Raw genomic sequence first — 17,070 nt, forward strand, 5'->3', positions numbered from 1 at the left:
TTTGAGCCATTATTAATAGAACTATTTGGTTTCAGCGAATGTATTAACACGCGGTAAAGCGGCATAATTACATGCCACAGGAAGAATTCAAAGCAAATTAAACTATATTCTCCAAGAATGTCAGACCATGAATTGTAGTAGTTGATGTTCTACTAACCCAGTAGATTTTACTTTCCTCGGATCTCATAAGTTTTATTCATGCCCCCCCCCCCCACTATCTGCTCTACTTTACTCTCTCCTGCTGGCCTCTTACTCCCTGTTCCTCTAGTGTTCGCTCTATCTTCATTCCTCGTCTCCTTTTGTTTGTTATAGATTGAAAACGACATTTGACCCGCAACAATTCACAATTGAACGCACAATTCACATGATTTTATTTGATTGACAGCACAATTATATATTTGTATAAATAAAAACATCCTTGACAAATAAATATAATTAACTATGAGAGGAAGAGTTTCATAAATGCGGACTGCTGATCTGGTCCGGACTACCGACCCGGTCACGTGGTATCAATCGTAATTCAGATCCATGCTTTAAAAAAACATTATATGTTTCATGAATCTTCATGAAGCAACTGAGAGTTAAACAAGAAAACATAGTTCCCAAAAATATTATGGAATTCCTCAAAAGTCTTAAGACTTACGAGTTACACGGTTTTACGAAATTTTACGAGTTATTATAAAGATTTCTAACGTGATCGCCATATATTGGAATTTGGCTGAACCGACTAGACAGCTCTTATGTGTCTCACTGACTCTTCTTCAATGCGCTGCGTTTATTAAAGAGGACAACACTAGGGTTTCTGGGTTTATTTACTAGGCCAACACTAGGGTTTCAACATTTATTCAGAAAACCAACACTAAGGTAATTGCGTTTATTCAGTAGGCCAACACTAGGGTTTCTGCGTTTATTAAACAGGGCCAACAGTAGGGTTTCCGCATTTATTCACCAGGCCAACACCAGGGTTTCTGCGTTTATTAAACAGGCCAACACTAGGAATTCTACGTTTATTTACCAGGCCAACACTAGAGTTACTGCGTTTGTTTTTCGAAAAATGTTTAAATATCGCACACAAAACTTACAGCATCATTTGTCCATTTATTCCGCATTGTTTTCCAAATTTGTTAACAATTGCTCATTTATTTCAGGAAGGCATTTCTATTCAAAACGTAAATACAACGTTAGTGGTGTGGTAAAGTATCGAATTGAAACCCTCGCATACCAGGGTAAGAATGATAACTTCGCATGCCAGGGTATGAATCCTCACATGAGGACTACATGTGCCGAACACCAGGGGTCGCAGTTTCACAAACACGATCAATTTTTTGAAGAAATAAATGTTAAGCGACAACTAGGGGTCAAGTCTCACAAAAGGCCAAGTAGATTAATTTCGTCATTATGTCATGATTAACAACTAAAAAGGAACAACAAAAACTGAAATAATGAAGAAATTAATCATATCTGTGAAACCGTACCCTGGTAGGATTTGGTTCAAGGTGCGAAAGGGTTTCAATCAGGTTTAGAAGCTGTAGTTTCACACACTAAAATAGCGAGTATGGTATCTAATTTAGTTCGAGTCCAGTTTCACTAAGTATGAATTTTAGAGTAAAACTATGTTCAGGAAACTGGGTCCACGTGATCAGTTTAACATAACCGTTACATAGGGTCAACTGCAATTCGTCGAATGGACCCCGTGGCAAATCTCATAACACACTTCACTTTGATTCAAACTTTTTCCAAAATAAAACATGTTTGAATACAATTGGTTTGTGAAACTGGACCATTGGCTCAATTTCTTAAAAAATTTAACTTAGAAATAATTTACTCAATTCGAGTTTGAACGAATACTTTTTGAGTAAATTAATAGAGTAAGTTATTTCTATGAAACTGAACCCGTGGGATTTACGTGTGACGCACTGAGTGTGTGTGAAACTGCTGGCGTCTGTAATCACAACTAAAACAACACAGAAAATTCATCTTTATTTCAAATAAAACAGAACAACAGTTCACACGAAATATTATAGTCACATAATAAAGAAAACCTGTCGATATTTCAACTTCTTGGTTTCATTGATTGTGAGACTAAAGTCGTACAAAATATGTCCATTTAACAAAATATATCACACAAGTTTACATTACACATTATACATGAGTATCATACATATTTATACAAAACCAGACCAATGAAACCGGGTCCCGAGGTACAAACAATTACAAACTAATGAAACCGGGTCCCGAGGTACAAACAATTACAAACCAATGAAAACGGGTTCCGAGGTACAAACAATTACAAACTAATGAAACCGGGTACCGAGGTACAAACAATTACAAACTAATGAAACCGGGTCCCGAGGTACAAACAATTACAAACTAATGAAACCGGGTCCCGAGGTACAAACAATTACAAACTAATGAAACCGGGTCCCGAGGTACAAACAATTACAAACTAATGAAACCGGGTCCCGAGGTACAAACAATTACAAACTAATGAAACCGGGTCCCGAGGTACAAACAATTGCAAACTAATGCAGTTACATGGAGTGCGTAAATTATCTCATGCCCTTGATCCATCTCAGAAAGCCCATCATTAGGGTTTTCTCTAATTCCCTCAATTGTGATTAGCTTAGCGAGGCAGAAAACCCATTATCGCTGCTATATTTAATAGAAAATTACATCAATTAATTTTCACTAAAAAATTAAAACCCACTTCACACAAATTTAAAGGGATTTGAAGACACAACATTTATGAGTCTCTCTAGAGACATCGTCAAGTCTGAAGAAATAACTAAAAACAGGGAAAAATAGTGAGGGAAAAACAAGTTAATTGAGAAAAGTAAAGCTAGAGGTTGTTAAGTGTTTAGGTCGAGAGGTTTTGTTATTTTGTGCATAGGCTGTTCTAGTTATTTCTTCATTTACTTTTATCATTTTGATTCTGATTCTTGATAAATAAATTACGCCTTTTAAATTTGCATATAGCAGGGTTTAAATCCTATATTCTATGCCCGAGTCAGGCTATTATTCTATTAGCAAAAATGATACCACAGCTTTGAGAGACGAATCAGGGGATGACTCCATTGTTTTTATGGATATGTGATTACGCAGTCTATGAAACTATCACAAACAGAACAACAGTCGCCTGCCCGTGTCGGCCAACACAATATAATACCAGTAATATATTTGACTTTAAACTTTACAATTGCAGATCTGGGAAATAAGTGGCAGCAAATCAATCTCCGGGTAGATAGCTGGTCCTTGTCCTTGTCACATGGCATATTGGTCCCCACTTCATCCTAGAATTAGAGAGAAAAACGTCTGCAAATATTACATTGAAAATGTTCAATTGAATAAACAGTCATCAGCATCAGCAGCAGCAGCAGCCGCAGCCGCAGCAGCCGCAGCAGCAGCAGCAGCCGCACTTCTTTCCGGAGAATCACTCAAGTTTTTTCTTCTCATAATATTACGCTTATAACTCGTATTTTCACGTAAATATCAATTTTAGAAGCCAAATCTTCTGATCCATTCTAAATACCTCGCGTAGCCCGAAATGCCGGCAGCAGATAAAAATACGCCACAATATTGTCTGTGTCAGTGTTTAAACTTTCTTATGAAATTGTCTGCATGGTGCACGTGGCTGAGGGTAGATTTCAGATCTGCAGCTCAGGATACGACCGGGAATATGACGAACCGAGCTGGAATCTGAGCGTTGTATATATTGTATTTTTACAGGTTATTCGTGGAATTCGTATAAAACCACGACTTATAGATAACTCGTAAAAATACGACTTACACGTGACTCGTACATCACGTAAGTCGTAGAAAAAGCGGCAGTCAGTCTCGAGGGCTACGACTTATGCGGGGTTGACTGTATTAGAGCACAGTGGAGTGATGAAATACTCACCATTTCTAAACTCATATCAGATAAGTTCAGTGCCATCTAGCAGGATTTCACTTCCAACAGTCATAATGTCATGAAGTTAAGAGAACTGATGATTTTCTGAGAAAATAAATACATAAATAATTGAACTGTTAAGTTTTGTAACAAGCGAGAACCAGGTTGAATTGTATCGAGGATATTACTTACCGGTAGTTTCTTAAAACAGCTTCAGCAACTAGATCACAGCTTCTTGTGAATATTTTCAATTTCTCCAGCTCCAATAAGTGTTGGGCGTATTGCATTCTGGAAAGAGAAAATTATGCCAGAAAATGGTTAATGAAATAAATAGAAACTGCAACTTGTTTGTGTTCGATTGACAGAAGACCTACCACGTTAATGAGTAGTTAATCACAATGTGTCGAGTATATGCAGATTTCTGAGGTGTTTGATGGTAGCTTTAGACTGCATCCTATAGTAAAGACCGATCAAAAACTGAAATTGAAGATCACCACAAATTACTGCAATAAATCGATATAAAACATTTCTGACTTGTTTGATTTGTGGAGCGCAATGTTAACTGCAAGTTCAGCTTTATTTTAGACCCTAGAATACAACAGTTGTATAATTTTGATGATTCGAACTTTGACCAGAATAGAAGTGATTGAAAATTCGCCTTCACTGATTAATGTAGCTTCTAATCAGGAAATGAGTTTATAAATGTACAGTCAAACAGAGACTAGAATCTGTAGAGATATTTACCGGTACCGTATTGGTTTTGAGGATCTAAAGCGATGTCCATCTTAAACAAATGTGAAGTGAATTCCCAATGTTTACTGTTCACAGATTCTATCAAGGGTTCCAGTTATTTCAGCTCCTAAAAACAAATTTTTTTAGAAATTGTCAGTTAAGTTGTTATGAAATAAGAGCAGTTTCACACCAAATCAAAGACTTACCATTTTCGTCAATGTTTTCAAGCCAGCGGTATTTGAGGTTGACTGCGTTGGGTACCAAAACCTCCATTGCTCTGTTAACTGAAAATATGTATGGAAAATATTAAGATGTTGATAATTCCAACTTCAGGACATAGATGAGTTCTAACAATTGAAAACTCACTTCAAACTAAGCAGTGATCTTTGAGTGATTGAATGCTGGAAACAGATAGAATAATTTATATAGACCAGTTCTCTAAAAATAATGAATTTCCAAACAGGTTTTACCTGCTGCTGCTGCTGCTGCTGCTACTGCTGCTGTTGCTGCTACTGCTGCTACTAGTGCTGCTGCTGCTACTGGTGGTGGTGCTGCTGCTGCTACTGGTGCTGTTGCTACTGGTGCTGCTGCTGCTACTGGTGCTGCTGCTACTGGTGCTGCTGGTACTGCTGCTGCTACTGGTGCTGCTGCTGCTACTGCTGCTGTTGCTGTTGCTGCTGCTGCCGCCGCCGCTGCTGCTGCTACTGGTGCTGATGCTACTGGTGCTGCTGCTGCTGCTGCTACTGGTGCTGCTGCTGCTACTAGTGCTGCTACTGGTGCTGCTGCTGCTACTGGTGCTGCTGCTACTGGTGCTGCAGTATGTATCTCATCCTGTAAATGAGAGTAAAACAATAACAGAGACTGTGAAGAATTGTGTAGAGAAATTCATTACCAGTTTTGTACTTACCTTTAAATGAGCCTGTTTAGATAGTAAATTCTATTGCATTCATTTCATTCTGAAAAGAAAAAGAAACAATAATCAGTGACAAAAGAGCAGAATGTAACATCTCAAATTATCAATCAATCAGACAGAAACAGTACAGGATTTCTGTAGATTAAACTGCTGTACTTATTTCATACTGATTGAACAGTTACAGATACATGTAACATTGTGTACAGATACAGAGTACAGATCACTGCATTACTTCATCCTGTGATTGAACAGTGATTTAATGTTCTCTCATCTTCATTAGATTCCCATCCATCTAACTAAAACATCAGAACAATTCAACTCATCTAACCTCCCGACCCGACCCTCCCGGACCCCTTCCCTCCCGCCCTCCCTCACCCCTTCCCTCCCGCCCTCCCTCACCCCTTCCCTCCCGCCCTCCCTCGCCCCTTCCCTCCCGCCCACCCTCGCCCCTTCCCTCCCGCCCTCCCTAGCCCCTTCCCTCCCGCCCTCCCTCGCCCCTTCCCTCCCGCCCTCCTTCGCCCCTTCCCTCCCGCCCACCCTCACCCCTTCCCTCCCGCCCACCCTCACCCCTTCCCTCCCGCCCACCCTCACCCCTTCCCTCGCCCTTCCCTCCTGCCCCTCTCGCCCTTCCCTCCCATCCTCCCTTACCCCTTCCCTCCCTCAATGCCCTCCCACCTAGTCCTCCCTCAATGCCCTCCCACCTGGCCCACCCTCAATGCCCTCCCACCTAGCCCTCCCTCAATGCCCTCCCACCTAGCCCTCCCTCAATGCCCTCCCACCTAGTCCTCCCTAAATGCCCTCCCACCTAGCCCTCCCTCAATGCCCTCCCACCTAGCCTTCAAAACGATTTGCCATTTTTCACAATCATATCAATTTCATACATCAATTGCATCATTGACGGGACTCACAGATACTTTTCTACAATTTTGTAGGCATTCAAATGATTATATGTCTAGTGCGGTCTTGAAAATCACATGACTTGAATTTTAGATGATTTCTTTATCAATTTCATCGAATTCATTCAAATTATTCCTATTATTTCTACTCCCTCTAATAAGTATTCACAATACATCTCAGTTTCACGACAAGTTGCAGCAGTCGTCTGTAAACAGATTTCATTTCATCAAATGATGCGAGTTTGAGTTGTAGAGGTTTCATCTACAAAACATCAAACCAAACCCGAGGAACTTAATTTAAAATGTTGTAAGGGAGGGGGAAAAATGTTGTAAGGGAGGGGGAGGTATACGGAGGGTTCACCCGAACCGAGGAAATAAGCCCGAACCAAACCTCCACTCACAAAATGTCGTGAGAAAGGCAAACACAAACCAAGGACAAGAATGATGGCTGAGATCAAAACAATTAATGCTATTTATGTTGCTTCACGAATTCAACGTTGTCACTCTTATTATGAAACCGTTGTGGACTAATGACAGTTAGATGAGATATTTCTACTCTCTACTAGAGGTTTTATATAAGCAAGTTGTTTAATGGAAACTTACTCATAAGATTTATTAATTATTGATTATGAACTGCTGATGTTTACAAAATATATACGTCAAACGGATTATTAATAATCCATTTGATTGTAAATCTGATTGTCTTTTCAAGTTAACACTTGAACCCAGTGGAACAAATCAAACTCCAGCCATTTTCCTTCGTTTGCCATTTTTCATTTTTACTCTTTTCTCTGATTTTTAGCACATGAGTTGAGGTAGGAATAGACCGCTGCTCGCTCGCTAAGCGTGCAGGACACTAAACCTTCGAATTGCTCTCAGACCCCACTCTTTATATTTCATCTTTTTTTGAGTCGAGGTAGGAATAGACCCCTGCCCGCCCTCTAAGCGTGCAGGACACTAAACCTTCGAATTGCTCTCGGACCCCACTCTTTTTATCAGCATTTCATGCTGTTTTATCTTGTTGTTAGAAGCTCACGCGTTCGCTTTATTTTTTTCTTTTCATATGGCTTTTCCTTATTTTGTCGTGTCACTAGAACTCTCATCAGTTCCGACTGGGATCAAGTTTAATCTTTTAGAGACAAACAACAAAAGTTTGTGTTAGTCGCACTAGCAGCAGCAGCAGCAGCAGCAGCAGCAGCATCAGCACCAGCAGCATCAGCACCAGCAGCAACACTGATACAGATGAATCTTTCATTAACTACGTCATTAGTTCCACATAAATCATTTCATTCTCAAACACTGAGTCGTGAAGGCAACAGAAATAACTTGTACAACTTTTCATTCATGGCCCTGTTTTGGTGCCCAAGGAGTCAAAGATTGGTCCATGGCCCTGTTTTGGTGACCAAAGAGTCAAAGATTGGTCCATGGCCCCGTTTTGGTGACCAAAGAGTCAAAGTTTGGTCCATGGCCCTGATTTGGTGACCAAAGAGTCAAAGATTGGTCCAAGGCCCTGTTTTGGTGACCAAAGAGTCAAAGTTTGGTCCATGGCCCTGTTTTGGTGACCAAAGAGTCAAAGATTGGTCCATGGCCCCGTTTTGGTGACCAAAGAGTCAAAGTTTGGTCCATGGCCCTGATTTGGTGACCAAAGAGTCAAAGTTTGGTCCATGGCCCCGTTTTGGTGACCAAAGAGTCAAAGATTGGTCCAAGGCCCTGTTTTGGTGACCAAAGAGTCAAAGTTTGGTCCATGGCCCTGTTTTGGTGACCAAAGAGTCAAAGATTGTTCCATGGCCCTGTTTTGGTGACCAAAGAGTCGAAGATTGGTCCATGGGCCTGGTTTGGTGACCGAAGAGTTAAAGTTTGATCTATGGTTCTGATTTGGTGACCACGCGGGGTAAATATAGCCCACGGCTTTGGTTTGATAACATGAGAATAAATTTGGCTCATGGCCTTCATTAAAGGTTAAGTCAGTTTTATGGCCCTGGTTTGATAAACTAAGTGTAGTTCAGTAACTGTATATAAAGGTTGCACTAGAGATGAATTTTCATACGTGGAGCAGTTTATAATATGAGAAAACATGAGAAATTGAGAGTTGCATATTTTGAGTAGGAGAATCATCACTCATCACTAAGTTAAGACTTACATACACACTGAATGTGATAATTCACTAATTTGAGTCTACTGTCAAATAATACATTGATCGAAGTCTAAAAACAATTATAAACTGACAAATTGATCGAGCACTGATAGAATCTTAAATAACAGCGGAGGATGAAATGACTTTCATAAACTAATATGATCGTGAAAAATGGCAAAATACACTAGATATCCCCTATAATTTGTAAAGTTTATTCTCAGAAAATATGTCCCAACTTTTTGAAAAGGAGATAACTAATTATTAAGGATATCTATGAATAGTGATATACTGTGCCATGAAGGCAAATGAAGAAGTGTGTCAATAAAAGTGATTACAAAACCTATCACTTATTCTAATGAGTTCTATACTCTTCTTCCAAAAATGAAGAGTAGGTCTCTGTCTAAGAATCTGCAGAAAAAAGAGGAAGCAGCGATGAATGTGAACTGCATCTCGACTCTCGTCAACAATTTTCTAAGTCGTCCTATACAGTTCTCAGTATTTACAGCCGATTTTAAAATAGCACAGAAGAAAATACATCTTTCAGCTGGAAATGTATCAGTAAACCGCCAGATATCAACAGTAATTATTACGTATGATTGTTGTTTCATTGAATTATTAATGAAACCGTTTTTTGATCGGAGCCAAGGAGCAGTTTGTGATCATTCAAAAAATATCTCTCATTCCTGACAACATTAAATAATGGCCCTAAAAATTGAAACGTCCCAATTCAGAAATCTGGGGGCAATTATCTCATAACGATTGAGAGAAGTGACGGTGAAATAACGTGCGCACTCACCGGGGATCAAACCCGGGTCTCATAGAAATAACAACTAGTAAAATAGAACGAGTCCAATTGGCCGATGGTTATACAGCTTACTGTAACATGACATGTTGCGGCCACATGACGTGTTTCATAATGATTAATCCTTTCTTAGAATAATAAAAAGATGGGACACATTTTCTGAAATATCCTGAACTTCAAGACTAAAACAAGCTACGACCAAACCTGTACCTAAACCCTAAAGCCCCACCCTATATCCCTCCCTCCAAAGTCCTACCACCACCCCTATATCCCTCCCACCCTCCCTCACCCCATCCCTCCCGCCCTCCCATACTCCTTCCCTCCCACCCTCCCTCACCCCTTCCCTCCCACCCGCCCGGACCCCATCCCTCCCGCCCTCCCTCGTCCCATCGCTCCCACCCTCCCTCATCCCATCCCTCCCACCCTCCCTCACCCCATCCCTCCCTCTACCCCTTCCCTCCCACCCTCCCTCTACCCCTTCCCTCCCCCCAACCATACCCACCCTCCCCGAACCCCACGGTTAGATGAGTTGAAATGTTCTGATGTTTTAGTTAGACGGATGAGAATCTAATGAAGATGAAAGAACATTAAATCACTGTTCAATCACAGGATGAAGTAATGCAGTGATCTGTACTCTGTATCTGTACACAATGTTACATGTATCTGTAACTGTACAATCAGTATGAAATAAGTACAGCAGTTTAATCTACAGAAATTCTAACTCTTAAGATACACATGATCTGATTGTCACGAAGGAACATGATTGATAACAGTTGTATTATTGACATCAGGAACCAGTTTCATATTGATTAGAAATAACATTTGAGTTGATCACAATTTAGAAAACCTGTAAACCCGCTTACAGAAATAACAATTCCAACCATGAACTGATTATAGCCAAATATTCACCAAAAGAAATTTGAAATGCAACAGGTTTCTGAGATTTCATTTCAAAACATGGTTTATAACAAACAATATAAAATTGGTCCCTTAAAATTAATTCAACACCCGATAAATAAAGAAGATTAATGTAACTTATCTTGAATTTCCACATAGGCTATAGTGATTCCTGATGTCATGCTGAATCCAAGAGTGATTCCCGATGTTCTGTGCTAAATCAAAAAAAGTCTGGTAGTAAAACACTTCCTTGTTGTCCTGTGCTGAATCCAAGAATGATTCCCGATGTCCGGCGCGAAACCAAAAAAGTCTGATTGTGAAACACTGATTCCTTGATATCCTGTGCAGAATCTAAGAGTGATTCCTTGTTTTCCTGTGCTGAATCAAAATTCCCATTGAACATGTTGAAGTGATACCTATAATAGACAAATCTAAGATTGTTTTCTTTCCTTAGAAATAACTGCAGATATATCAAATTCAAAATTCAAACTTACAAATTAAATTGTTCGCTCCAATCTGCAGTTGGATTTACGGGGTTTTTCTATCCACAGTTTAGGTTTTGTATCTAGAGTTCAACATGAAATATAAACAAGAAAGTAATGAAGAAATGAACAGTTTAAATATCAGTGGTGTTGGAAGTGCAGCGACTGCAGCAGTGAAAGCCACGGCAATAATTTACTGAATGACGTTTTTTTTTCTTTGAATATCACATTTTGGAAGAAATTAAGTAAATTCGCCGCGGCAATATTTAGAACCTGTCAAAAATTGCATTTGGCCGCAGCAATCAAAAATTGCTTCTAACGCGCGTGAATATTATCTGTTACTGAAACCGATGAAGATCATCATCGATATCATGGATGAACGGAGGCCTGTAGAGGCCTATTGCCATTGGTGTCCGTCCGGCAGGTTTGTTTGGTGAGGCGACTGATGAAATAAACTTACACTGTTCGATGTAATCAGTCGATGGAATCATTTTAGAACAAATTCCCATCACAAAACAGCGAGGTGAAGCCCATCGTGGTCTAGATATATCAGGATGGAATGACGTCGATATGCTCGACTGAGCGCCACCATGTGCACCGCCGTTTGTAGGATGTGACTCTGAAATAATATGATTTTCCACAATATCTGAGATGGAATATTTTTCGCCATTTAAACCAATGTTACAAACACTTACCAAATATTGAAATACTGATTTCAGGGGTCGGGAAGGAGGGTGGCAATGTTTGTATTAGGTGAGGTTTTTGCTTAATTTCGTGTTATGGTAAAGCACGCCATTTTGATATTGCGTCATAGTGTACCTCAGATTGGGATTCCCGCCGCTAGACTGGTCACCGTCACCTGCATTCGCAGTTTGGAACCGGCAACCAGTCTATTACAGGTCTCGGCTTCTTTTCGATTAGATTGGGTTTCTATATTCTACACAATATTTATTCTAATGAAAACCACGCTCTTTACCAATCTAATCATTCGTTTCGAGGTTCCTGAATTTTCAAAGGCCCGTGGATTACTACTTTAGTTCACAGAAATTCCGCTATCGTAATTCATAGGGGCAGCACTGAACGGTTGTAATCTGATGCAGTCTTGCCATTTTACTGTGGCATGTGAGGAATACAGATCTTTTCTTAAGTCAAATTTCATTCATCACTCAACGCTAGTTTGTTTGAAATTAATAACTGTACCAACTTTAGAGCTTTATAAAAGGAAAGTCTGCTTTTGAAATATATATTTGAGCCATTATTAATAGAACTATTTGGTTTCAGCGAATGTATTAACACGCGGTAAAGCGGCATAGTTATATGCCACAGGAAGAATTCAACGCAAATTAAACTATATTCTCCAAGATTGTCAGACCATGTTCTACTAACCCAGTAGTTTTTACTTTCCTCGGATCTCAATAGTTTCAATAAGTTTTATTCATATCCCACCCTCCCTGTTCCTCTCTCCTGCTGGCCTCTAACCATCAGTCCCTGTTGCTCTCCACCCCGGGCCCTGTTCCTCTCTCCTGCTGGCCTCTAACCATCAGTCCCTGTTGCTCTCCACCCCGGGCCCTGTTCCTCTCTCCTGCTGGCCTCTAACCATCAGTCCCGCAACAATTCACAAACTGAACGCACAATTCACATCAGTTCACATGATTTTATTTGATTGACAGCACAATTATATATTTTTTTCTTCATTGTATAAATAAAAACATCCTTGACAAATAAATATAATTAACTATGAGAGGAAGAGTTTCATAAATGCGGACTGCTGATCTGGTCCGGACTACCGACCCGGTCACGTGGTATCAATCGTAATTCAGATCCATGCTTTAAAAAAACATTGCCTAAAATAATATGAAACATTCATTTATTAATAATCAAAAATAAACGTTTCATTTCAACAAATACAGAATGCATTCTTAGACAAGATACACAATATCCGTGTATGATGATGACGACAGAAATCCCACAATAACGAAGCCAAGATTGAAAAACAGTACAGTACGCCTGTTGATGGCTAACAGTTGTTAGCCGAAACGTCTCTCCTCAAATACAATCATTCTGATATAGAATTTTTCAATTTAGGCTTCGTTATCGGGGATTTCTGTCGACAGAATGCATTCATCGCGTTCTTTCTTGTTATGAAACAAATTATGAATATTTCTCCTCTCAACAGTGTGTGTAACATTCATGTTGTAACCGATAGTAACATACATACCCGCGCTCTGATCGGGGTTTATACCGATTCCATCATTAGTGATTATAGCACTAGTAGCGGCTGGAACTTTAAACTGCAAATAAATTCAATCAGAATTCTCATTTTTAAAGAGACTAATTCACAACTGATGAGGAACATTGTTAGGTCGGTTTAGATATATCTTACCTCTTCAGCGGCAAATTTGAGAACGGCAGTAAAAGGAGTGCCTTCAGGAACGCTCAGCCTGAAAGAGAACCAAAAATCATTTTCCAGGCGATTTGATAGGACTTTTTTAGGCAGTAGATACTTTGCAGCATTATTCCTGCACTAAACACTATTTTGCTGATAGGAGTCATTCTGATTCTTGCGTACGAGTTTCAATTCAAGGATTGTATGGAGTCAGTGTCACTCTGCAAGCAGTCAGGACTCGAACCAGCTTGTCATTCAGCATCCCACTGAGCGCCAACTGAGGCTGTCTACATTATCGGTAACAACCAGTGACCACAGCGCAGGCTGAGGCAGGGATACACAGCACAGGCTGAGGCAGGGATACACAGCACAGGCTGAGGCAGGGATATGCAGCACAGGTTGAGGCAGAGATACACAGTACAGGCTAAGGCGCGGGCAGGGATACGCAGCACAGGCTGAGGCGCGGGCAGGGATACACAGTACAGGCTGAGGCGCGGGCAGGGATACACAGTACAGGCTGAGGCAGGAATACACAACACAGGCTGAGGCACAACAGGGGTTGGTCATACCATTCATATCATCCATTCACTTTCAATCGTGACAAGCCCCTACCTCAATGTAGTAGGTAGCTCCACTCCAGACCCCACAAGCCCCTCAATGTGGCCCCGACCCGACTCAGCTCCAGACCCCTAGCCCCTCAGTGTGGCCCGACCCGACTCAGCTCCAGATCCAAGCTACGGTAGAAAAGAGGAACTGGAGCCGGAGGAGGAAGGATTGCTGTAACCAGTCCACACTACTTACACTTTATACGGCAGTTTAGGATCAGATGTCAACGTTATTTTAAATGTTACTTTAGGTCTAAAAATAGAAACAACGATAAATCAGAAAATTTCAATGAAAATTGACGCGTTTTTCGGTGTGAAATTCTATAAAATATGTTGCAATTTTCACTTACTGAGCCATTTTTAACACTTTACACGGTGGATCTATCAATCAGCAGACATGGCATGACGGAGTGTAGGGTCGCTAAACGGCACGGATCGGAAACCTGTGATGTGATATCACCGGGGCCGTATAAAACAAAAACTGTGCTAACCGTACAGAGGAACGACGATGGAATTCTTGCGTCAAGACTTTTATAAAACTGCCCTTATTTCTGGCCTACAATAAACAATGATGAGACCAGGGAGACCCACCTCCCTGATCAGACACACTTCTAACCTGAATCAGTCACTACAACGTCGATTCAAGCGAGGGTCGAATTAATTCTAGGAAAAAGATCGTTAAATCATTCTTCACCTAGGAATCGCACGGTGAATGTCCAGGATTCCAATCCCCAACGCGGTGATGAGTTAACTTATGAAAAGTTAGAAGTATAAAATCTAATTTAATCAACGTTTGCTGGAATTGCAGGCAATCGAAAATAATAACTGAGGTGATTGATTCAGTGTTTTTGGTCCAGCACTCGGGATGTCCCGTGATAAAACCGACTCCCCAGACAATGAGTGGGCTTATAGCTGAAAACAAACTTGATGATGCAACCAACACAAACTATTATAATATTGTGTAGTTTACTGATGACTTATAAGTTAGATCCAAAAAAGTAAAACGAAATGGAAAAGACTTTATTGCTTGTTTGTTTGAAGAACGAATTACATCAACCGCACTATATTCGCAGTCCTCTTCAACAACCTGGGTGTTGTTTGGTTGTATCAAATTTCACTAAAATTCTACTGCAGATGTTCATGCTGAAATATTCACGAATTTTTCGTCCTCGCAAAAGATGTAAAAATTGACCACTTCGCACATGTATCAAACTTGGTTATTTTACTAAATTTCTACAGCGGATTTTCATACAGAAATATTTATATATCAAATAAGCATTCATTTACAGGGGCCCGCTATATAAGGGGACATGGTCTTCCTTCACATTAAGGTACCGGTGCCTTTTCTTCAAGACAGGTATAAACCTACAAATCTACTGATCCTCTGGAAATTGTAATCGTTATGACCTTGAGTCTCAGTAGAGCGGACCGAGAGGGCCGGAACGTGCAGCTAGCCCAGGTCCGGTCACTCTAAATATCATCATAGTTTCATGTAACTTGGCAACAGTTGCATAAAAATGGCGTCCACTTGGATAGCGATGTAAATATTGTCAGCTCACTTCATATTCAATCTGAATCTAATCAATTCAAGAGATGGGAAACAAAGTGACGAAATTCTTTGGCAAATTGTCTTGTTGTAAAAAGGTAAGAATTCGGGTGGTTTTGGATGTTAGACAGAAAAAAAGCCCGAGAGCCAAGAATAAGATCCCCGACCCGCACGCGATCAGCCGTTTCTTCTCACGACTCAAGACACTTCAACCTGGCAAACTGGCATCCCACACCGGATCAACCATCATGATCTGATCAAGGCTATGTGTGACCATCGTGTGCGGTGAAAGTGAGGATCTGGCCAGAGTTTTATGGTCTGTGGCTCCAGCGCCAGGGCAGAGCCCATGATCCGTCAGCTGTACTCATGATGGATAACATCGCGCAACACGTGCCTCAGTCGAACAGTTGCGACACTCTTCTCTCTCAAAACCCATGGACTTCATTTTTATCACTAAAATACATCGTGCATGTGTAACTTAAAAGATAAAAGCCCGGGTGAAGTTAGATTTGAATTTGCAGTAGAATTGGAGTTCAAGAAAAATAGATGATAAAAACTTTTACCAATACGATCGACAAGTTAGAAAATCAATTCTTAATATACATTCATAGAACTGGCTCTGTGGTGTCGTGTTAATAATAGAGGACAGCAGGGCGCTGTTTACTTCATACAATAATGACTTCTCTCTTCTCCCCGAGAAAGATTGGCGCACCGTCCCGGTCCTAGGTAGGTATAGGCTCTGGGCTGGTGAAAGAGAGAGAGAGAAATGTCGCATGGTTCAGGATTTTATCGCAACGGAGAACTTTTTATATGTAGTCTCTCATCTCAAGGGGTTTTGGTGCGATCTTTGGCAGAGCTGACCATTTAAAGGAGACGGGGAGAGTCGCTTGGGGAGTGTGGGGCCCGGTCGTATCTAACGACCGTATCTAAGGTTGTGACATCATAGATGTAACTTGGCAACAGTTGCATAAAAATGGCGTCCATTTGGATAGCGATGTAAATACTGCCAGCTCACTCAATCTGAATCTAATCAATTCAAGAGATGGGAAACAAAGTGACGAAATTCTTTGGCAAATTGTCTTGTTGTAAAAAGGTAAGAGTTTGAATGCGCAGCAGCAGCAGCAGCAGCAGGAGCAGCTATAATAGTCGTCTTGAGCAAGACTCATCCCTTAGCTTTAATTAACATCACACTGTATCCTGACTTGTGGGGGGTGTGGGGGAAGGCTCTTTATATGGCTTTCCCTCTGGCATGACGGTTACCTCAAGGCAAGGATCCATCAAATAAAACTTTCAGATGAAGACAGCTTTTTTATTTATGATGAACATAGATTTTCTTCAAAACTTTATTTTGCAATTAAAAATATAATCTATCATATACATTGACCTAAATATACAAAATACTGATTTATAATCAAATCAATTTGGAAATGAATTAAAATAATTTCGTGACTTTTTAAGTAATTCCTCCAATGTTTAAACTGATACCACTCTTATTAAATAGAAATCCTCTAGCCTACTAGTAGCGTATATACGGTTCAGTGGTTCTCATTTTCTTTTTGTAGTTCAGTCACCTCAAACACACATTAATTAATTGTTCAATTAATTCTTTCGTCAATTAAACAGTCACAGAGACAATAAGTAGGCCTATAGGTAGGAGTCGAGGGAAGGGGTTTAGAGGGGTTGATAGGGTACTGAAACTAGATTCATCATCAGATTAAAACCAGGGCCCAATAACACATCATCACTTCAGTACATTCATTCTAAGGCTAACTTGTCCTAGACCTAACA

At 40.4% G+C, this 17,070-nt stretch overlaps 1 protein-coding gene and 2 long non-coding RNA genes across 3 annotated transcripts; all 3 read right to left on the bottom strand.

The window, feature by feature from the left end:
* Positions 1–4,277: 4,277 nt before the first annotated feature.
* LOC141906451 (uncharacterized) lies at positions 4,278–4,877 on the bottom strand. The gene is made up of 3 exons (XR_012619333.1): positions 4,828–4,877; positions 4,634–4,748; positions 4,278–4,366 (listed from the first exon to the last, which is right to left on the bottom strand). It is a non-coding gene; the product is annotated as an uncharacterized LOC141906451 (long non-coding RNA).
* A 110-nt stretch (positions 4,878–4,987) lies between these two features.
* Positions 4,988–5,568, bottom strand: LOC141906452 (uncharacterized). Its single transcript, XR_012619334.1, has 3 exons — positions 5,529–5,568; positions 5,092–5,452; positions 4,988–5,022 (listed from the first exon to the last, which is right to left on the bottom strand). It is a non-coding gene; the product is annotated as an uncharacterized LOC141906452 (long non-coding RNA).
* Positions 5,569–12,389: 6,821 nt separating this feature from the next.
* LOC141905673 (ubiquitin-fold modifier 1) lies at positions 12,390–14,176 on the bottom strand. Its single transcript, XM_074794642.1, has 5 exons — positions 14,087–14,176; positions 13,933–13,989; positions 13,129–13,186; positions 12,964–13,036; positions 12,390–12,589 (listed from the first exon to the last, which is right to left on the bottom strand). Exons 1-5 carry the CDS (start codon positions 14,092–14,094, stop codon positions 12,498–12,500), a joined length of 288 nt encoding a protein of 95 aa, XP_074650743.1. The 5' UTR covers positions 14,095–14,176; the 3' UTR covers positions 12,390–12,497.
* Between the last annotated feature and the right edge of the window lie 2,894 nt (positions 14,177–17,070).

This window comes from Tubulanus polymorphus, chromosome 5, assembly GCF_964204645.1.
Source record: "Tubulanus polymorphus chromosome 5, tnTubPoly1.2, whole genome shotgun sequence".
Lineage (NCBI taxonomy): Eukaryota > Metazoa > Nemertea > Palaeonemertea > Tubulaniformes > Tubulanidae > Tubulanus > Tubulanus polymorphus.